Source organism: Echiichthys vipera (assembly GCF_963691815.1).
Source record: "Echiichthys vipera genome assembly, chromosome: 5".
Taxonomy (NCBI): Eukaryota; Metazoa; Chordata; class Actinopteri; order Perciformes; family Trachinidae; genus Echiichthys; species Echiichthys vipera.
The window spans coordinates 10,312,352-10,335,649 of record NC_139830.1 but is presented as its reverse complement, the minus strand read 5'-3'; the positions used below and the strand labels follow the sequence as shown (position 1 = coordinate 10,335,649).

At 39.6% G+C, this 23,298-nt stretch overlaps 2 protein-coding genes across 3 annotated transcripts; one reads left to right on the top strand and one right to left on the bottom strand.

The window, feature by feature from the left end:
* The first annotated feature begins 2,562 nt into the window (after positions 1 to 2,562).
* Positions 2,563 to 6,512, top strand: tubd1 (tubulin, delta 1). Its single transcript, XM_083913747.1, has 8 exons — positions 2,563 to 2,782; positions 3,605 to 3,752; positions 3,916 to 4,132; positions 4,232 to 4,463; positions 5,252 to 5,416; positions 5,533 to 5,661; positions 6,036 to 6,219; positions 6,394 to 6,512. Exons 1-8 carry the CDS (start codon positions 2,632 to 2,634, stop codon positions 6,497 to 6,499), a joined length of 1,332 nt encoding a protein of 443 aa, XP_083769873.1. The 5' UTR covers positions 2,563 to 2,631; the 3' UTR covers positions 6,500 to 6,512.
* A 1,087-nt stretch (positions 6,513 to 7,599) lies between these two features.
* Positions 7,600 to 23,196, bottom strand: LOC310946954 (vacuole membrane protein 1-like). Of its 2 annotated transcripts, none has more exons than XM_083913555.1 (12): positions 23,065 to 23,196; positions 22,302 to 22,409; positions 21,859 to 21,991; positions 21,540 to 21,630; positions 20,807 to 20,917; positions 15,357 to 15,524; positions 14,888 to 15,019; positions 12,787 to 12,867; positions 12,488 to 12,604; positions 11,114 to 11,175; positions 9,435 to 9,534; positions 7,600 to 8,605 (listed from the first exon to the last, which is right to left on the bottom strand). In XM_083913555.1, the coding sequence occupies exons 2-12, from the start codon at positions 22,372 to 22,374 to the stop codon at positions 8,462 to 8,464; spliced, it is 1,212 nt and encodes a 403-aa protein (XP_083769681.1). In that variant the 5' UTR covers positions 22,375 to 22,409; positions 23,065 to 23,196; the 3' UTR covers positions 7,600 to 8,461. The 2 variants fall into 2 exon arrangements, with proteins under 2 accessions (XP_083769681.1, XP_083769682.1); XM_083913556.1 differs by having other exon boundaries at positions 23,184 to 23,196.
* Positions 23,197 to 23,298: the final 102 nt, after the last annotated feature.

The window sequence follows — 23,298 nt, the reverse complement described above, 5'->3', positions numbered from 1 at the left end:
TATAATAATAACATATGTAATAATATAATAATAATAATAATAATAATAATAATGATGATACATATTAAAGCACACACTTATAGACACATATGAAAACACATAAGCACACACAAAGCATATAGGCACAACAAGAGCACATTAACCATAAACAAACCCGTGAGCATATATAAAAGCATACATAAAAACATATATAAAAACATAAACACACGCTTATAGGTACAAAATTAAAACACATAAGTACGTGTTAGGTTAATTGATGACTCTAAAATTGCCCGTAGGTGTGAATGGTTGTCTGTCTCTGTTTGTCTCTGTGTGCCCTGTGATAGACTGGCGTCCTGTCCAGGGTGGACCCCGCCTCACGACCGATGTCAGCTGGGATTGGCTCCAGCCCCCCGCGACCCGACAGGGACAAGCGGTTGAAGATGAATGAATGAATGAAGTACAGACAAAAGCATACAGGCACAATAAAAGCACATAAGCAGTAAACACAGACTATTAAGCACTTATAAAGACACATAAGTAAAGATATATGTATGTAAATTTGGGAGCCAAAGAGGTTGCACTGAATAGGAGTTGTTGTTTTTTTTTTTGTCATTTAAGTTTTTATTCAATTTCTAATGTCAGACATCATACAAAAGACATCCAACACCAACAAATCCACATATTAAAACAGAAATACACATAATAAGTTAACATGTGCATATACATACAGACACAAATCCCAGCCCACAAACAGAGCAGCACATCTCCCAACACCGTACACTGTGTACACAAAAGATTATATGATAATACACAAGTTGACCTCCACTCCCACATTATAGGCACCTATTCCGCTCTTATATGATTCAGAAAATGTAGAATTTCACTTTTTTATCATTCAACCTTGCTATCATCAATTCATATGAAGCATTATCCATCGTCGGCTTAACCCGGTCAGTAAACTCTGGTTTAGTCTGACTCTTCCAGTGGGGAAGAGTGATTCTAGCTGCAGTGATGAAGCTGTCAGTGCTAAACTGAATTCTGCTTTTGATGTGCCTGGGGGTGACCTTGACCTGTCTCCCAGTAGGCAGAGTTAGGGGGATCCTGGTGGGGGTTTTCCAGGCCATTCACCAAGTTTTCCTATAACTTCTTTCCAGAAAGGAAAAACAGAAGAGCCCTACCACAGTGAGTGTAAGAAGGTCCCTGTCTGTGCATTACACATACACAACATAGATTATTCTGTATTAAGCCCATTTTATGGAGCCTTACTGGCATATTATAATATATCATCATATACATTATATAATAATAATAATAATAATAATTTTCTAATGTGTGAATTTGCCTCGGACATCCCTGATGGAGCTCCCTCTGTCTGTTATTATGCTTTCCCATGCATCTTCCTCAATGTCACAATTTAGATCTCTTTGCCAAATTAGTCTTAGATTATTATATTTTCCACACTGGGCATCAGTGGCGTACACAGACCTTTTGAAGGGCAGGGGCGAAAAGGAAAAAATAGGGCACATAAAGTGCATCCTCGCCACGTGTTTTGGCTCCTGGAGGGCACTTTAACACGCATTTTGTCTCCTAGAGGGCACTTAAGTGCAAGTTTTGGCTTCTAGAGGACACTTTAGAGGGCACTTAGGCACGCATTTTGTCTCGTAGAAAGCACTGTAGCACATGTTTAGGCTTCTAGAGGGCACTTTGACACACGTTTTGGCTCCTAGAGGGCACTTTGGCACATGTCTTGGCTCATAGAGAGCACTTTAACGCGCCTTTTGGCTCGTAGAGAGCACTTTAGCACATGTTTTGGCTTCGCAAGGGCACTATAGCACGCAATATGTCTCGTAGAAAGCACTTTAGCACACATTTTGGCAGCTAGAGGGCACTTTGGCACACGCTTTGTATCCTAGAGGGCACTTTAGCACGTGTTTTTGCTTCAAGAGGGCACTTTAACACACGTTTTGGCTCCTAGAGAGCATTTTGACACGCATTTTGGCTTGTAGAGCGCACTTTAGCACATGTTTTGGCTTCACAAGGGCACTATAGCACGCAATTTGTCTTGTAGAGGACACTTAAGCGCGTGTTTTGGCTTCTAGAGGGCACTTTAGCACGCATTTTGTCTCGTAGAAAGCATTTTAGCACACGTTTTGGCTCCTAGAGGGCACTTTGGCACACATTTTGTGTCCAAGAGAGCACTTTAGCACACGTTTTGGCTCCTAGAGCGCACTTAAACGCGCCTTTTGGCCCGTAGAGAGCACTTTAACACGCCTTTTGGCTCGTAGAGAGCACTTTAGCACATGTTTTGGCTTCTAGAGGTCACTTAAGCACACATTTTGGCATCCACAACGATACTATAGAGAACTGAGGCCGAGTGAACAGAACTGGGCAGCTCAAAATAGTGTCTATCACGTTTAATGAAGAGTTTTATTTTGAAAAGTTTTGACAGTTAGCGCCGGAAGTCCCACCCTCTCTTCTCATGGCGGCAGAACCAACGGTCCGGACAGAGGCAGCACCGATATTAAACTTAAACACCGAGACGCTGACACACAGTGTGAATTCACCGGTGGATTTACGACTGTAATGTCCTCACACTGTTACCGGAAAACTGTCGATCCTTCTGGAAAGTCCCCACACCCATGAAACAACATGTCCGTAGTTACCGTTCAGCTCGGTCAGTGCGGTAACCAGGTGGGTCACGAGCTGTTTGACGTCATCTGCAGCGACGCTCAGGAGGGACAGAGGACAGTGTTCAGCGCGGCCAGCTGCGAGAGGTTCTTCCACCAGAACACACACGGAGGTACCACACCTGCGCTCCTGGATGCCTACATGTGACTGAAGTCTCCATGAATAAATGCACCAATAAATGTCTAAATAAATACAGGAAAACATGAATGAATAAATGTGTAAATAAATACACAAATGCATGAATAACAACATAAATAAATTAATAGATGCACAAATAAATGTATAAGTAAATGAATTAATATAAATAAATGCACGGATGAATGTATAAATAAATACATGAATTAATGAATAAATAAATAAATGAGAAAAACAAATAAATGCACGAATAAGTATATAAATAAATACATAAATAAAGGCACATAAATATATCATTTAATACACAAATAAATGAAAATATAAATGCACAAATGAATTTCCAAATAAATGAATGAATGCGCGAATAAATATATAAATAAATACATAAATAAATAAAGGCAAGAATAAATATATAATTAAACACACAAATAAATAAATGCACAAAGGCATATATAAATAAATTAATAAATAATTTAATGCACAAATAAATATATAAATAAATATAGGCACGAATAAATATATAATTAAACACACAAATAAATAAATAAATGCACAAATGCATATATAAATAAATTAATAAATGATTAAATGCACGAATAAATATATATATAAATAAATACATGAATAAATAAATAGTACATCCTACCTCATTAACATTTGGACACAGAAATATATAAAGAAATAAATGAAGGTGCACAAAAATGTAGAAATAAATATAAAGCATTCATTTATTAATTATTTTATTTATTTATCTATACAGTTGCACACCTGTTTTACTGTCATTTCTCCTAATAACCAGACCATGTAGCCAGGGCGGTGCTGATTGACATGGAGCCCAAAGTGATCAACCAGAGCATGAGCAGGGCAGCAAAATCTGGCAGGTGGAGGTATGGAGAGACTTCACACTTCAGCCAGAAGCAGGGCTCTGGGAACAACTGGGCCAATGGGTAAGGACATTTACCCCCCACATTAACAGTAAAACATGTAAAAACTCTCTTAAATCATTTCTTACAAATGTTTTTTTTGCATTGCAAATTGTTTTTAGCTCTGGAATTAAGCATCAAAGTACGTGCTTTATGTGCTGCTATTGTGCGTCTTCTATCACACCAGGTACTGTGTCCACGGGCCTCGTCACAGAGACGTGGTGGAGGAGCTGGTGAGGCGTGAGGTGGAGCGCTGTGACAGACTGGCCGGGCTCATGGCCATGATGAGTGTGGCGGGGGGAACGGGGTCCGGGGTTGGTACTTATGTGACTCAGTGTCTCCGAGACATCTACCCCAAGTCCTTCATCCTGAACCACCTCACCTGGCCATACGGGACTGGGGAGGTACGGACACGGCCGTCCAGCACTCTCAGGAACTGGCTAGTCTTTATTATAGTATAGATTTTTTTTAAAATATTAAGATGGTTGATTTTGTCCTTTCAGGTGATTGTCCAGAACTACAACTCTGTGCTGACGCTGGCTCATCTCTACCAGCTGTCAGACGCCATTCTGGTGCACGAGAATGACACGGTGCACAGGATCTGCAGTCAGCTGCTCAACATCAAACAGATCTCCTTCAGTGATGTCAACCGGGTGATCGCTCACCAGCTGGGCAGCGTCCTTCAGCCCGCGCTCACTGCCGACTCTCACGGAGCCTACAGCAGGAATCCTCTGGGTGAGAGAGTGTGACACACACACACACACACACACGCACACACACACACACACGCACACAAACACACACACATACAGAAGAGGTGTAGACCATAAAGAAAAATAAAAAAGGAGACAAAAACATTTTAACAATTAGAGACAAATGCACCCGAGATAATAACAATGATGAAAAAGCCACAACATAGATTTAGAATATTTATATTAAGAGTAAATTAACTTAATCAAAAACTAGATATGGGACAAAGCTCTCAAACTCTCCCTTCTATTTCTGTTTTCAATCTTGTTGTATTTTGCTTAGTCCTTTTGTAAACTTATTTGCAATTATTTGTCTGTTACTTCCATACTCATCTGTATTTACTTCTTTTATTTCTTCTGTTCTGCTGCAAAGACTAAATTTCCCTCCCAGGGATCAGTAAAGGTGTATCTTATCTCATCTTAAAGAAGGAGACAAAAATAGATTTAAAAGTTATAATAATAATAAAATGAATTAAAAAAGTAAAAAAAAGACAGACAGGCCAAGGACAAGTAAAATCTAAATGTAAAGATAAAATGAAAGAGCAAAAGTTTACATAAATGCAACTGAATAAGTGAATAAAAACCAACCAGCGTCTATAAACCATTTAGATTTCAAGTTTACATTAAAAATATCTTTATATCTACAGATTCAATCACACCAACTTATAGAAAACAGGAAAAGAGTAAAACTGCCATCATCATGACGTGAAACCTTCATACATTTAATCTTGATTTACTCCCTAATGTTGATATTATACTTTTAACGTCACTCAGGTGAGTTGGTGAGCACCCTCACGTGCCACCCAGAGTACAAGCTGCTCAACGTGAGCACCATCCCTCAGATGCCGAGCTCCTCCATGGCCTTCAGCACGTTCAGCTGGCCGAGCCTGCTCAAACACCTGCGACAGATGCTCATCTCCAACACCAAGATGGAGGAAGGCAAGTTCTGGCAAATGCAATTCGGCACTTCAGTTCAGTTTTAGTAAGCTATTGTATGGCTTGAACGTTGGTGTAATCAGTTATAAATGACATCCTTGGTGTGTGGTCCGTGTCAGGTATAGACTGGCAGGTGCGCCCACCTTCAGGCTCTGAGCGGAGCAGGACGCTCACAGGACCCAGCTTTAACACCTCTCTGGCAAACCTGCTCATACTGAGAGGGAAAGACGTTTACAGCGCAGAGACAGGTCAGAGAACTGGGTGAAATGTATTGATTCTATAAAAAAATGGAAAACATTTTGATTTCAGTCACGGAGGAGATATTTAAGATGTTGTCAGTTATTAAATTAATGTCCAATTATCGATTAAATCTTCTCATTTCTCCGATTTCAGCTTCTCAAATGTGAATATTTTCTGTTTTTTTCACTCCTATGAAAACAAAGACATTTAAGGAGATCATTTTGGGCTTTGATCGACATTTTTCACTGTTTTATACCTCAAACAACTTATTGATTAATTAAAAAGAACAAATGATTGACGGATTAATCGTTGGTTGCAGCCGTAGATGATATTTTGGACGGACACATCTGGGACCAGAGGAAACATTGTGTTCTGTCCACAGGTGGCTTTGAGGACCCGACCCTGTACACCTCCTGGCTCTCGTCAGGAGAAGCTTTCAACCTGTGGAAATCCCCAGTGCCTTTTAACAAGTATGAGAAATGTGCTACGCTGGTCAGCAACAGTCAGGCTCTGCTCAGACCTCTGGATAACATGGTGGGAAAAGCCTGGAATATGTTCGCCTCCAGGTGAGTCAGCCCCGGTACTCAGAGAAATGCTTAAATATCACTTTTAGGAAAAGCTGGATCAGAACCTTTTAATGCCCTGAAGCTGATAAAGTTCACCTGGAAAACCAGTATTCCAGCACAGTTGTTTGTTTCTGGATTAAATGTGTTTTAGTCATTTTTCGTTCTCATTTACAGGGCCTACATCCATCAGTATGTTAAGTTTGGGATCTCAGAGGAGGATTTTCTAGACAGCTTTACGTCTCTTGAGCAGGTCGTCTCCAGCTACAGTCAACTGAGCTAGAAATGGAAAACGCTACCGAGAACCACCTCGCCTTCGGACTGTATGTAGATAATACAATTATATGGGACTTTTCTGATGCTTTTATATTTAAAAAAAATGGAACATGTAAATAAAACAAATGTTTTTTTTAAAGAAAATTCTTTGGCTTTTACTGAAAGCTTAACGCATTCCTTGACATTGACATCATAAGTTGCACTAGTCCACATTCAGTGTCTCAAATAAAAATGAAATGTTTCTTAAATTATATAGTTGTCAAGTACTGCTTTCAAACTGATTCAACATTCAAGCCAATGTCGAATCGAAGCCTTTAAAAAGCTCAGAAAAATGGACATTTCAATGAAAACTCCAAAACAGCTACTAAATGGGCGTTGTGATGAGACCAACTGGAGCCATTATAGTTTAAAATGTGAATGTATGTTCAATTCAGCGTGTTCAGCAATTATTAGGAACAAAGAAAAGTGACAAGGGCATCAGTTAACATACTTTATCACTTTATTGGTCATATATTTTTCATAGCAGTATTTCCAGAAGTGAGATGATGGACATAAAATCAGAGTGTCACTACAGACAGGTCGTTGAATCCACAAATGGACGAGCGTAAGTGCAGTTTTGGCACGAGCCAACCGGTACAAATGAAATGCTGAAAGCCCACAACTTCAGCCAGCTTACAGACCGCTGTTGCCGAGCCAATTTAACAGCCAACACCAGTCTGATAAGCTAGCTGACGGGGTGGGGAAGTGGTGTCAAGGAGTTCAGGACTGAGAATATCAAAGGGGATGTTATCCACGAGCTGGAGTCGACCAGAGTCTTGACGAGTAACGTTTCAGGATTTAGGAGCCAGGAAGGTGACGTCTGAATCAGCACAGATGAAGAACTTCAACAAGAACTATTAAGAACTGATGGATGCTGAACGGCTCACTTACCTTAAAGAAGTTCAATTTCTCAGAGTAAAGCATCATTAGCTCTGTCATGATGGTTTAAAACAAACATCACAAGATCACAATAAAGCTTATCTGGATGAACATTTTAAAAAAATGACTTTGAAACAGTGCCATGATTTACATGTTTTATACATGATCTGAGCCGAGGTTCAACCTAAATGTACAGAATAGAAATGGGACTAGTTAGCTGAGAGTACAATGTCACTTTACAAATGATATCGCCTTTTCTTTTTTTTTTTAATTTTGGTTCAAGTTAACTCATGTCCACACAGACCATTAGAATAGAAACACATCTGTGCATACTGTCAAAAAAGATATTCAGATATTTACACAATGTGCAAACCATCAATACCACACCATTTTAAGTTGATATTGCTTTTTCTTTTTTTCACCATTTTAAACCGACAATTCCAGAGACGGAAAAAAAAGAAAGACTAATTGGTCTTAATGTTTAACAGGACAGAAACATGAGGAAAATTAAACCCTGAAAAGAAAAACCATCCATAGCAGTTATCTTGGCAGCACACTGTACAAACAAGTCAAGATCCATCCATACATAAACGTTACAAAATTAAATAAAAATCAAGTTAAGGACTATATTCAAGGGAAGTCGGACTTTCCCGTCTTGCATAAGGCATAGCATCTGATGGGCACTGCACGTACGCAGCAGTCACCACCAAACCGCTGCTTTCCTTCTGAGGTCAATGAAAGAATGGTTAATTTAACAGTAAAGTAACATGTTAAGATCAGCAATAGAACCAATCGTACTACGCACACCTACAGAGTGAGATGAGAGGAAGAACTACAAAACCTGAAGAGGGACAAACAGTAAACAGCACATACATCCTCAAAAGCGCACACACACCAACAAATAGTGCCTGGTTTTTTTGAGTGATCAGCCTCTGAGAATGGATGGGGGAGGTGAGGTTTGTTAAGTTGTGAGCGGCTGCGGCTGAGCGGTCGGCCCTCAGCGGCAGCAGGAACACAGTCACTTGGATGTCTGTACCGCTCTGTCTCCTCATCACTTGGTTTTCTCCTCAGAGTGCCTCTGCTGCTGCAGACGCTTGGCGTAGCTCTGAGCCATGGAGTTGACGATGGAGGTGACGAAGTAGCAGACCATAACCAGCACCACCTTCTCAAACACCCACGACAGCCAGTTCTCATCCTGGAAAAAAAAACAAAATCGGGAGTGCATATGCTGTTAATTATCATCGTAAAAGCTTACGGTTATATTACAGTTCATGACATAACATAATCCACGTATGATAATCTATTGTTGGCATCTTGCACAATGATGGTAGCACATGAAGAAAATAGTATTCAAATATAAAGAAAAAACTAGACTGTAAAATCAGCTGATATCAGCTTATTGCAAATATAGTAATATCATCCCATGTTTTGGCCGATAAGTGAGAAATTGCAGAATGTTTGCGGCAATTTAAAAATAAAGTTTCTTAGTTACATACTTTATCCACCAGGGAGCACTGATAATTATTTGTTTAAACAGTTAAATCACATGATCAGTACATTTTAGTCTTAATCCCAGTAACAAAACCAAATGTAACGATCTTTATAAAAACAAATGCCATGCGATAATGTGAAAAACAAATAAGTGCATTAACTACGAAATCACTAATAACATGATTTCTGCACAATTATGTGCCTGAATGTTAGGCTTTATTTGGATGATAATAAAATAGCAAACTAGTAAAACCATAATCCATCATCAGTGTGCCAAATATTTCCAATATCCCAATATTTGTTGTTAGTTACTGCACTTAGGCTTTGTAGGGCAATAATTTCATCTGACTTTTTTTATTCCCAAATATCAATATTGGTCTAAACATTGGTTGGGCTACACTAAAACAAATCCAACTCAACGGAAAGCTTCTATACTCATTAAAAAAAAAAATCCTTTCAATAAAGTTCACATTTTAATGAAAAAAATAAAAGGTTAAAAAAGGGTGCATGGTAAAATAATGCATTGCTCTTACCGCTGGTGCACTTCCTCCAGCATGGTGCAGCTTGTTCCTCTGTGCTTCCAGGTACTGACTGAAGGGCTTCTGCAGTGATGGTCCCACTTTGGGCACAGACCTGAAGTCGCAGCCCCGAATACATCCACACAGAATGGGAGAAGAAGAGACACAAGAGACAGGGAGGAAGGACATTAATTAACTTACCCTTTAAGCACCCTTGGGCTGTGACATGGAGCCCAAAACTGAAGATATAAAGCCTGAACACTTTCACTATGAGCGCCTCAAAGAGCAGCTCCTGAAGTCTTGTTTCCCTCAACACTAAGGTCCTGACTGATCCACCAGTCCACCAGCATCCCTGGAACAGCTGCTGAAGGCCCCATCCTACATGTGGGGCCCATGCTGGAGCTTCCACCTCCTCTGCTTAGTACTGTGAGCTGGAGCAGGCACCAGAGAGGACTGAAGCAGCAACTCTTCAGCCCTCCTTTTATACTCCTCAGCTCTCTATAGGAGCCAGTGTCAACCCCTTTCAGTCAGGAAGTGAGTCGACATGATGTCATCACCTTTACCACCATCGCTGCCTTCTCTGTGGAAAGATATCCAATCAGGGTGTGCTCATGTCCTTATTTGGCAGTGTGGATTAGCTCACCAGGGGTCCAATCATAATGGAGACCATTTCTATCATTCATGTCTCATAGAGGCATTGTTATAGTTTTACCTTTTGGTCATCAGAGGTACAGTTGTAAAGAATGTCCTCATGATGCAAAAAAATATCATTACCAAGAAAAGACAAATACACTGCAGGCTGTAAACACTCACAAACAGCCTCCCTACTGCATAATTCAATTCTGTCCCAGGTTAGGACATAAAAATGTTGTCTAGACTTGACTAAGCAAAAAAGAGACACAATTTACCAAACAAACAGCAAAAAGGGAAGTGGGTAATTGCTGATATCAAATAAATCTAACTAGTTCTGACTGACTCATTCTTGTTATCTCTTCAACTTTACATGCAAGCACACACAAATACACACACACCAAGTGCCAAAAAACATCCTGTATCAGCACTGGAGCACTCATCATAGCGAGTCACCGAGGGCCATCTGAATTTCACGGGAAAGAACCTTGAATTTTATTTTTTTGGTCAAAAAGAAACAGATTTCAGGTTACTACCTGGACAAACAAGTAAGTGAATATTTATCAGACAATCGCTAAATACAAATTAAGCGATTCCACCAAATCATCCAAAAATTAACAATTAGGATATCACTTTTTAATCAAATTATTAAAACTGGCTAAACTTGACTTAAACAGTCAAAGATATGTTTTTCCTTGTCTAATTGTGTTCCCGCCTCGCTGAGGCAAATCCCTGAGTGAAAGCTGAACTTGTGAGTCCGATCAACATGTTCGAATGGGACCTCACATGCCTGACCACCAATGCTGCAGAGATGGATCACACGTGGTGGAGGGGGAAACCTTTGTGTGGAAAAATGCAAAAAGTATGCACGTACACCCCCGCAGTGAAAGCATTTATTCTTACAGGATCTCCAATCAGCGCTCAAAATGCATCTGAAAATGTTTACAAATGCATCGGCAACCACAAAACCAGTGGAAAGACAATGACTCCACTAAGTACCTGATTAATGCGGTCTCTCTCTCTCTCTCTCTCACAACCACACACACACAGACAAAGACACTTACCCAATGAGTGACACCATTTGCTCCACTATGTGCTTGCTGAAGGTAATGATAACAAAAAGTTTCTGTAGGAAAGCAAGCGAGAGATTAATAAGACTTAAAACTCTGATCATACATGCAAAGGTAAACAACACACAGAATATTTCTCTATGAACAATATTTTGCACAAGTGTTTTTACAGGACAACAGAAGAAAATAATGGGAAAGAGCAAACAACAAATATAAGAAACACATGACAAACAGATATATTGATGGACATTTATTTAGAGTAGTTTTACTTTAGTGGCACAGCTGTGAGAGATTGAGGCCACATCTGCCGCTGTGTACAGCCACTAATTACAAAACTCAAACCTGGAAGTAAGTTAAATTCTGGGCTTCGAGGGGCTTTGTGTGGTTTGTATAACCAAAGTGTGTGTGTGGGGGGTGTGTGACCACAATATTCTTTCTCCGGTCCTGAAACTGATCAGCTTTAAACAGCATGACACATGGCCCCCTGGACTAAATCAGACAGGATATGACACGTGATGTCCAAGGGGTTCAAGGTAAAAGAAAGAAAAAAAAAAAATATATATATATATACACACACACACAATACCAAGAAACCCCCAGCAGCCGATTACTGTCTGCTCAGCTTCCTTCTCTAATGTCTAGCTTCTCACATCCACTCAACATCCTCCATAACCCCCCGCTGTCCGACAGGCTTCTTTGTCTGAAAGGCCTCAGAGTGAGATCACTGGCTGGTACCACCAAAGAGATGGATAGGTTAAGATTTGTGAAGACACTCAGCGACTCATCCCCAGACACAGACAGACTCCCTTAGTATAGGCTTATATTAGTCACTGGTGTGGCAGACTCAACAATACACTCCGTAATTAACACGTTTTTTTTTTTTTTGATCTGGTTGATTTTTAAAAAAAAATCCAAACTCTTGTTAAAGACGTCTTCAAAACTTCCCTCCTTTCATCTGGAGCCAGTTGTTATGGTCTGGATGCATCACAAAGCTAAGACCAGAATAAGGAAGCCCCAAAGGACCAGAGCGCCGTCAGAAAGAGTTAACGAGAAATGCACAATTAGGACTTTCTCACAGCCACCAAGTCATGATCTAAGCTCTAAGTTTGATCTTAGTTCTCCCACACGTTTTGAGGTTGTGGGGATAGTGAATCAGTCAGCAGTGCATACCCTTTTTTTTCTTCTGAGTGGATTTTTTGACATGCAGTATTACAGTGTGGACAGAGAATTGTAATGACACGAAACAAAAGCTGAGTCTGTGCCTGTATGGTTTGTGTTAAAAATGGAAAAAAACATGGTGTGATTTGTGAACTAGTCCCTTGCTTGTTTCTAACCACCTCTGATAAACCTTTTAGTTGAGCTACCGACCTGTATATGCATCTTGATGATCGCTTTCCCAATTAAAGTTGCTCCAAAGAACGTCCAGAAGGGAACCATGAAATGACCGCAAGTTATTCCAGCAAGGTCGAAGAGAGGATTAGGGATCTGAAAAAAACACACACACACGGACAATGTTGCTGATTCACAGTCTTATAAATTAGGGTTAATTTCCTTCAACAGTAACAAATGTTTGTTAAAAAGAGAGAATCCCACATTGAACTTTGATCATGCATGTGGAAAAGAAATGCAGGGACATTATCAACAACCTCCAATCAATTTCAACTTACAGAGGCACAAGCCAAGATCCCAAAAAATCCCACTTTCTGCACCATGTGCTGAACTCCCAGTTTTGCTCTTGTGACGACATCCTGCGAACAGATTTATACAAAAAACAAAACAATTTAAACACACATTACTGCAATCAGATTTTTAGTTAAAATCATTCATTTATTTCCATGACCGAAATATAAAAACCTGTTCTACCACACCGCAACACAATTAAAAAAAAAAAAACCTGAAGTTTCTAAAAACATATCCCTGTTTTATTCTTTGCCCAGATCTGTGGGTTTTCAACCAAACAAAAGTGTTGTCTGACATGTTATTACAAGAAATGGGAGTACTGTGGTAATGTACCTGCTATTTCTGAGCACTGTGAGTCTTTTTTTTTTTAGTTTGGTGACTTTGGTGGCATTACAGCTGAAAACTGTGTGGTGCAAAAATGTCTGTGGTTACATGGCGAAGATCTCAGCTGATGCAGGAGGGAGTTTCAAAAACTGCCACCTCATCAATGTCAGTTTCGGATGCAGTTTTATTTCAGTTTAGGCTACACAAACAAAATTCATATTAGTTTTATTCTTCAAATCCGATCTCATTTTTACCATAATTTGTTCTGTAGTAAATATTTGTATGTTTGTTTGTTGGAAATATATTTTTGTATGTTTTCTTTCAGAATTTTGTTTTCCTCGTTGAAATATCTCCAAAAACACAAAGATGCAGCATTGAGGTTTCCAAGTAAACAGTTGTATTTTGTTGTTTTTTTTTGTTCCTGTTGGTTTCATTGTATCCGATCCCTTAATCTGGCTAACCGGATATACAGTAAACTATCTACACTATCGGACTTAGTGACGCCCAAGACTATTGTGATTAGTTTAAAGAAATACAAACAAGCGTGTGCTAGATTATGATCTGGTAATGTGAGACTCCTCATTCCTTACCAGTGAGCCCCAGTCTTTTTAGTCATTTTATTTTATGCAGTTTAAGAAACATTATTGTGATTCATTGATAATTATTTTAAAAATGCAACTCAAATCAACATTTTTATGTACATTTATTCCCTTTGTCTTCTGAAATTCCACTGGTATTCACACCTTTCTTCCTTTTTTTAAAAAAATCAATAAAATTACTGATTATAGCAATTACCTTTGTTGTTGAGAAAATCAATAACACATGCCTCTAAGTGACTTTTTTATTTTAAGATATTTTGTGTGACCTTCATTCCCACAAATCATGTGTTCCTCAAGTCCTAACAAAAGTACCCTGACTCGTCAAAGACTGTTGCTTAGAAAACCTGTGACAAATGCACATGTGGATACGTCCTGAATACATTCTCCTGATGAAAGACATGTGAGGGGAGGTCGGCCTCTTTAGCCTATTCGTCTGAGAAACAGCCAAGTGAGAATAGGTCATGGAGACAATGTACACAATTTCTCTGATTTCTGTTGATGCTGCTGACTCAGCATCTGATCTCAGCCGTCCAGTCATGTGAGCTTAGTTCCTGACTGAACTGTCTGTCATTCAAATTAAAGGCCGGTGAAAAGAAAGGAGGGAGGAAGGGAGAGAGAGCGAAGCCCGAGGGATGATTAAAGGGGGAGCTGTGCTCAGGGTGACTCACCCACGAACAGAAAGATTTACTGGAAGTGTAAGGAGGGAGGGGCTTCACTGAAGTCACATGGCACTTCAAGACCAATCACTGGACAGTCGCTCCACCGTCAGTTGTGCATTATAAAGATGAGGCCGAATCAGATATATTCATACCATATCGGGTGGGTTGGTAAATGTAACTGTGTTAATATGGACCCAAACAGAGGGATAGATAATTCAATATTTAGTGTCGGTGCAGTGTGTTTTCAATGGAACAGTAGGAGGTTGAGGTTATTGCTCTAAATATGAAAATTTTGGGGGTAGAGAAAATGTAACCTACTCACAGTTTTCTTGTGTGTTCTTTGGAGATTCTTAAACTCAATGAAATTTAAAAAATTATACTATACGTAAAGGTGTCACCTTTTGCCACCTCAAATCAAATGGTGGGTAATGCTGCTTAAATTCTTTGTATTCATTTGACTATGTATGAGCTCTCATAACGGATGTATGTGTGTGTGTAACTCTGACCTGAGCACCCTCGGCCTGCTCCAGCATCTCCTCAAACTCCTCGTAGTCTTCATCCTCTGGATCAGCTCCTGACTGACGAGCTGCTCTGGCCATGAAATACGGAGGCAGCTCTCCAATGGCAGTGCCTGCCCCCTAAACCAGCACAATTTGAAATAGTCAGTGTCAGCATCTGCTCATCTATTTCTCACATTCACCCACAGGAAACTATGCATGCCACGATGAAGTTGTACACGTGACTGCTTTGCGTGAAGTGACTCATGCTCCAGCTGAGTGTAAGAGAACATAGACAAGCTTTTTAAGTTCTGTAAGTATATAAGTATAATGTTTTTGTCCCGGTATAGGCATGTTGAAATGACGGTGAATGAAGCTTCCAGCTGTCAAAATGACACCCACCACTGAACTGCCAAACATTCTTGCCATTTTTTAGTGTGGATCGCTGTATTGTCTCTTTATTCAAACTACGACTCACCCACATGCAGGCCTCCAGGCGGACCTTTGACATGATAGAGAAGAGGGAGATGCTTCCCTCCACCCCTCCAACTTGGGGACAGACAATCTGGTCTGGGTATGGAGGCTCTGGGAAGTCTATGGAGCTGCATTCGTATGCTGCCAGGGTTACTGATGCTATGTGAGGACCCTGAGAGAGGTGAGACAGATGAACAGGCTTTAATGGACTGGAAACCACTTGGACATATACTGGCACATGCAAACATTTTGTTCCCCCCTTGTAAATGTGGCAAATTCTGTAGCTTGGGGAAGCTGAGCAAAGGGATACACAATAAACACTCAGCAATGGTTTGGGGTGAAAGGATATTTCAGATAACAATTGTGATTATAAGTCTAATATTCTCAACAGCAGAAGGCTTTTTTAAATAGATAAAGGTCTAAATATTACTATTATCCCATGTCATCTTCTACTTACACTCAGTTGCCAGTTTGGTACACTGAGCATTTATTGCAGGGCTGTTGCATTAGACTGGGTTACTTTTAGCCAAGTGTACTTAATAATAGCGCTGTAACGATACATTGATCTTGATCAGTATATCAATTAAATGATTAATGATCCGGTATCTTCAATGCAATAGTGAAAATATTGATACATAACATCTTTAAAATGCAACTTTATGTTGAATTTGCCACTTTTTATCTCACAGCCGCAACAGTGACGCTTGTGATTTCACAGTTTTCACCTTGTGAGTCTGTCTGTGTGTGTGTGTGTGTGTGTGTGTGTGTGTGTGTGTGTGTGTGTGTGTGTGTGTGTGTGTGTGTCTCATCATCATGGCAAAACGTAGTCCTACTAAAGTGAAACCACCACAGAAGTGGTTTTGAGATGTTTAAAGGTCAGTTTTTCAGATTCTGTCACAGTCATAACGTTGCAGCCGTACAACATACAGGTTTGTAGTTGAGACCAAAATAAGTTCAAAAATTGGTGTGATCCAAACAAGGGCAAAGGAAGTAGAGGGTTAAAACGTTTTCCCACCACTTTTAACCCCTGGCTTGATTTGGCGTTATGGCTGGTGTGATCCCATCACAAGATGGTCTCTAGTTATTATATTATTAAAAATAATTGTTTGCTTTTATTTAAAAGTCTGGAAGAGCTTGGTAATAAAACTGTCAAATCATTTGTAAGTTGCTTTTGTTAGTTGATATAAAGTAACTGATTATGTTAAATGGGCACATTATCCTTTTGATTGCAGTATCGTATCATGGCAGACTTTGTTACGTCAGCAAATATCGTACGAAGAGAATAGATATAATGTAATCTAATGACACTTGTGCTTTACACCCTGACTTAATAAACTGGCAACTGAGTGGATATAGGTATTAAGTGACTGTTGAACCTTGAGGTATGGTAACATTGCACAGTCCTATTTGTGTGAAATTGAATCTGCCGTTGCATGATTAAATGCAGCTTGTGTGCCAACAGATTCACCTGCTCACAGGTACAGACACACACCAACGGTAGCTGAGTCACAGTCTCTCTGACAGGTAAGCATCTATCAACGTTCATCATTGTAAAGACGTCTGGTTAGGCTCAGCCACCTGGCCTCGATAACAGTTGGCCCACCTGTAACTAAAACACAGCGACTTCATTATGCCTCCTTAAGGTGATACAGGCAACACTGACAGTAGATGGACAGCACGCAATTAGTTTGTGTTGAATGCAACTGCTCCCCCATAGTACCCCTCCACTCCGCAGAGTATGAGCACACAGGAGGCTTCTTTAGTTTACACAACACAGTCTGTTTTAAACCAAACAGGACTTCACTTAACGGCATTTCTTCATGACACGACAAGTCAGTGTTTACCACAAAAGACTAAGCGGTGAGTCAAACTCTGACACCAAATTCTGATGCGTCGAGAGGCGATGCATTTGCCCTGCGGTGGACTTTGTTCACCAAAGCACAAATCTTTGCATATAAACCACTTCTTTGCCAGTAACCATTCAACAAGTACCCATCAAATGAATAAAATACAAATCATGTTGATTTAAGAAGAAGACTACTTGGCAAAAGCACTGCTACACATCCACTTAAGCGGCAGTTCATTACAACCCATATCACTACTAAGTGCTTTACAGTAATGGGTCTAAACATGTAAATTTAATGGGAAGGTAACAGGAAGGGTCATTAAACAGATTATCCCCTTAACAGCATTGACAACCACTGGATGGCACGAGAGGAAAGTAGTTGGGGTGTGGTTCCTGCATGTCACCAAAAAAGTAGGTAGTTGAATTTCATTTTGACCCGATAATGGCATGCAGTTACCAAAATTAGGATTCCTGCTCTTGGCATCCCATCATTACAAGAGGAAAAGCTGAAAGAAGCTTTAAATAAATAATGACCTCATAAAATTGACATGTAAAAGCAACAATGTACGACGAGTATTTATTTTTCTTATTTCAACCACAATATTTATTTTGACCAGAATCCAACACTTTGATTCATTGCTGATTCACGCTTTCATCTCCAATAGACTCAACTGCTGTAACGGTTTTCTAACTGGACTCCCCCGCAAAAAAGTATCTTAACAGCTGCAGCTCGAGTTCGAACCAGAACAAAGAGATCAGATCACATCACCCCAGTTCTTAAGACCTTACACTGGCTCCCAGTCAGCTACAGAATAGAGTTTAAACTTCTGCTACTGGTTTACAAATCACTGAATGACATGTTAGTAGAGTATAAACCCAGCAGAGCTCTGAGATCTACAGACTCAGGTCAGATAATGGCGCACTGAGTTTAAACTAGACACGGTGAGGCACAATTAGCTGTGATGCTGCACACAACTGGAACAAACTACCAGCAGATCTGAAATCAGCCCCAACTGAGAGTTTCACTACTTTTAAATCCAGGTTAAAAAACAGTTCTCTTTTCATGTACTTATAGCTGAGCTCTTTTTAATAACTTTAAACTATATCCTCTTTTATATTACTTTATTAGTCTTTTCCCCTGCTTTTAACTGTTTTTATGCCATTTTTAAAAAAATGTTTTGTCTTTATGTAAAGCACATTGAGTTGCCTAGGTAAGAAATGTGCTATATAAATAAAGATGCCTTGCCTTGCCAATGACCTCTAAAACATCCCGATGAATCATAAGATCATACTGTTGAGTGAATCCCCTTTCCTATGTGCATCATGATCTCATCCTCTCTGTGGGGCTGTGTATTAATGCTTCAGGCTTGAGGTAAATCCACAGTGCAACTCTGCAGGTGGGACATGTGGTTTTTCCTTCAAAATTAACACGGGGGTTTCCTGTCTATGACTGACATCTACACAGAGTAGGCAGCGGTGATAGGAGCGGTTGCTCTGTGAACATGAACTAAATTACAGGAAATAGACTCAGTATGAGTGGAGGGCTTATATCATGCGGCCAGCAATGTGAAAACTTTTATCCCTGTGAAAAATGTGAGATGGTCAAAAAAAGTTTATGGATGCAATTGATGGGGATATGCCCGGTCACATAATGGGAACACAGGCAGCTTGACAGACTGTCACGCCATGTATCAACACCATTGTCATCAGAGAGGTATGCCATTTCCAGAGCCTGGATTAACAGCAATCTGATGGATTTCCTCAATAAGAAACATGCCTTTATGACAAAGGATGGTGAGGGTTTTAAAAGTGTATCTAAAATGGAAGTTAGACAAAATGCTATATAATCTAAATGGAAATAAGATAAAAGCTGCCTGGTTTGGTGTGAGAGAGATTTTGAGCTTTGGGCAGAGAGGAACTCAGAAAAGACAAGTGAGCTTAAACTCTTTTTCAACAGGTTTGACTCAAGTTGATGTTGAGTCCTCAACCTTTCCAAAAGCATTGGCCCACAGGTACAACAACATGCTGCTGAAACTAATAGTATATTCGGTCAATTAAAGATGTAAATGGTTATTTAAAGCACCACATTCTAGCTACTTGGGCCACAAAAACCCTCCCACCACCAATGGCAAAAAATAAGACATAATATGATTTTCCTAAATTTCAAAAGCATGTGTTTACCTAAGTGTTCACATAAAATACTTTTTTTGTGTGCAACATCAATTTGAGTAGCACATGGACCTTTATCAAATGATATCAGATGTGATTTAAAAAGGCTTTTAAAATAGTCTGCACTGCAAAAGTAAAAGCTGGTCATTGTGAAAAAGAAAAAAGAGAAAAAAGAGAAAAACTGATGCCAGATGCCAGGTTGTTCATATGGGGGAGATGACGGTGCGTACTCATTGAAAGAAACCTCCCACTCGAAGAGAGGGGAGAGGATGAAGTCACACCGTCTCAGTATTAATATACACACACACACACAAAATACACCGTACGAGCCACCACTACAACTGCAATTATTATTGGACACTATATAAAGAAACTGAAGACTACGACACAGTAGAAGACAGTGGAACTACTCAAACACCAAAATGGTGAGATGTAAAGCCTTAATGGAAGGAGTGCATGTTATCTCTGAAAAACATGAAGGTCACAGTGACATCTTTTCCCATTATTTCATGACGATGGAAACTCCTGACTCAGCTGGCCCACAGCTGCGCAAGATCTACAGAACAGAAGCCACATCATCAGCCTAACGCGGACTATGTTGCACTATGGTTTGATTTTGTTAAGTTCTCCTTTTTACCACAACCAAGACAAATGACACACATTTTGGTGACTCAGTCACACAGTCATTCTGTGACTGCATGTCAGGGAAACATTACATTTAACTATTGGTTAGCCTTGGACTGACGGGTGACAAAATGGAACGAGTTTAAAGAAGCAGAAGACAATGAATGTGGAGTGCGACGCCACCCTCTGGCAACTACAGGGATAGACGCACATGGGCTTTAAAGAAATACAACAAAGAGATTTAAGTCATTTATGCAGGTATATCTAAAAGAAAATAATGTGTGGTAAATAAGATGTAATGTAATTAAATTCATATTGTATATGCACAAAGGACTTCCTGACTCATGTTGAACAGCCATTATCATGCTGGGATATGGGCTGCATGTGGGCCAGCTGAGTCAGTTTTCCCAGAAATATGAAAATGTAGAAATGAGTACCATCTTAACAACATGTGGATGATTAGATATGAATGTGCTTTAAGTGGAAATGTATTTATCGTGTGCATGCAGGTGGAAAACTGTTTTAAATGCCACCAACATATGCTCCACCTGATTTATATTTTACTTTATTTAAATCCATTGTAGTAGGTGGCATCAAATTCATTAAATGTTAGTTGTATGATACTGCTCATGTTAAACTGAATATTTATTCACAGCCCTTATAGTGAGGTGACTTTCTGCTATTTGAATGTTTTGTCATGTAACCGACTGGGATCGTTGCAGGACTTTCTTTCTTTCTTGTGTGGTGTTTGCAAATGTCTCTGTATTCTGTATTAACCCAGGTCAAGAACTGGTGTGTAAAAAGTGTTATCTTACCAGATAGAGGAGAAAAGTGTGCAGACCAGTCCCAAGGCCTACTGAGGAAAGGATCCCAAGACCTACCCAGTAGGCACACCATAGGAACCTCTTCTCCAGGTACTGAACATACTACAGGGAAGAAAGTCAAAGAAACCAGTTAAGAAGGTGGAGGACACGTGAAATGCTCTGTCAATTATGTCTGTTTTTTAAAAGGCAATTCTTGATATCCTTTAATTACAGTTTATGCTTCTGTTGTCTGTTACAATGCACTAACATTTAATGTTTTACTCAAGAGTTCTCTGTTGTTGTCATGGCATGATTGTGGCCAAGAGAACAACTTTTCATTTTTAATGAATATCAGACGACTTTAGAGGGAAATATATATATATATTCCTCTGTGCAGTGGTATACAAATATACACCAAATATACAAAAATGAATATATTTAAATTTGTGTAAATTTGGTTCTAGGAAGATGTATATTCTATAGTGAAGATTGGTGATGCTTTAACTGAACTGTAATGGACCACTGCACAGAGGAATTTGTGAACACAACTTTCAGCCAACTGACTACATATTCAAGAGTTACTTGAAGACAGCGCACACCTCATTATCTCTCAACATAAGCATTCTTCTAGGAATGTTTTAGGCCGATAAAGAGTGACTTATCATTGACCTTTAAACAGGCTGGTGATGCAGCAATGGTGTTGATTATTAACATGACTAAACTAAACTAATCAGTCAAGCCTTACTTGTTGGTGTGCTCCCTCGGTGGAGTAGGCGATGGAGAACAGAGAACATAACACCAGAAATAAGAAGACTGTGCCTCGTCGTTGCCAAAGCCTGAACAGGAAGGCAAGAAAACAACATGTCAAAAAAAAAAGAAAATAAAAAGTTTCAACTGTAAAACAAAGTTAATATTTTGCTTTTTCGAAATAACCGTTTAGGTCAGAGGGTTGTCTGCTTCACCAATTGGTGAGCAAAACTATAACGACAAAGGGACACAAGCATGAGCAAGCGAAAACACTGCGTCAACAAGGACATACTAGAAAAACCTGTTTCACTGCTTACTTAAACGTCCACTCCTTTAGCTTGATAAGGGTCTCCAGGAGGAAATAATGTAGTGTGGTGACAGGTCTCCTCCATACCACCAGCGAGAGACGATCTTCCTTATCTTTCTGTCGCCTCTCTCTTACTGAAGCGTCTGGAGAACAAACAGAGTTGCAATCACCCTTGTATACTGTAGTACTTGTTCCTACATCAATTATTGCATCCATGTTGAACCTGGCAATGCTAGATACATGATACATGTGACATAAAGAAGACTGTTTCTTATTTAACTGTAAGTCCTTTGTGCCTGGGAAAACTGAAAGTACATGAAATGAAGCAGAGTTTTTATGACTTGATCAGTCCATTATCGTTGTGTCAGCAGAGATGACGCAGGCTCAACTTTTCAGGGACACTCCAGGGATGAGTGAACTAGTGTACACTTTAAAAGTTTTAGGTTTACCGACCTATTGACTTGCCATTCTGTTTGGCTCCTGCACGTTTCTGTGGCTGTTCACAGCTCGCTCCATTGGCTGCCATGGCAATCAAGGTTTTAGCAGGTCAGGTCAGGCAATCTAAGAATAAAAAGACACAACAACAACAACAAAAAAAGTTGATCTCTTGTTCAGTAGTTCGTTCCTTTCTGTTTTACATTTTCCAAAGTCAAATTCAAGAACTTATCAAGCAGTTGAAGCTGCATTTTCAAGCTTTTCCAGCACCTTACAGCTGTGGTAAACTACGTACTATACTTATTATTGCACTTGTTCATCACATTAAATTAGTTATTGTCCTGTAAACAACAACCACCATGATGTTTTAAGACAGGTTCCTACAGGGCGACAAATGAAAGGAAAACCAACACGACTAATAGATCGACAGAAATATTATCATTATATAACGTTAATTACGGTACAAAGATAATGTATACATGTATTTATTTAAGTCATGAGTCATGTTTAGCCCTCCATATCAAATAACATGGCAAGTTCAAAGATAAAATATCATACCAAAGCGTTAAGACGAAGGTGAAATATTACCGACTGCCTCAACGACAACAACGTGATGTTAAACTGTAAATAACCGTCAATCTGAAACAACAAATGATTACAAATGCGTGCGCATCATCCACATGCTAACCGGTTAGCCCAAAATGCTAACGGCTACGCTAGGGACGTAGGCAGTTCCTACGTTAAAATAAGCGGGTTTAAAAGCAATAAGGAGCCGCCTTACTTGTGCGAAGGTATATAAAAAATGTTCCTCGTCGCTGTGATGTTATAGTTACGAAAAAACATACGCTCAATAAAGGGAAAACAGAGCGATGTTTGGTAAAATCAGATGACAGCCGTTACCTCTTTCCCGTCCTCTTCACCCGGAAACAATCCTTCGATGTGTCAACGTAAAAGCGGGGTTGTGGTTCAGCCGTTAATAATTCTCTTCAATATGTTTATTATTAACCCGGTGCAG

Excerpts from the sequence above, each read along its gene's own strand:
- tubd1 (XM_083913747.1), top strand. The coding sequence starts at position 2,632 with ATGTCCGTAGTTACCGTTCAGCTCGGTCAGTGCGGTAACCAGGTGGGT. Across the intron at positions 3,753-3,915 it reads GGGAACAACTGGGCCAATGG|GTACTGTGTCCACGGGCCTC; the intron begins GTAAGGACATTT and ends CTATCACACCAG. Across the intron at positions 4,464-5,251 it reads CTACAGCAGGAATCCTCTGG|GTGAGTTGGTGAGCACCCTC; the intron begins GTGAGAGAGTGT and ends AACGTCACTCAG.
- LOC310946954 (XM_083913555.1), bottom strand. The coding sequence starts at position 22,374 with ATGGCAGCCAATGGAGCGAGCTGTGAACAGCCACAGAAACGTGCAGGA. Across the intron at positions 21,992-22,301 it reads ACAGAATGGCAAGTCAATAG|ACGCTTCAGTAAGAGAGAGG; the intron begins GTCGGTAAACCT and ends TTTGTTCTCCAG. Across the intron at positions 8,606-9,434 it reads CTGGAGGAAGTGCACCAGCG|GATGAGAACTGGCTGTCGTG; the intron begins GTAAGAGCAATG and ends TTTTTTTTCCAG.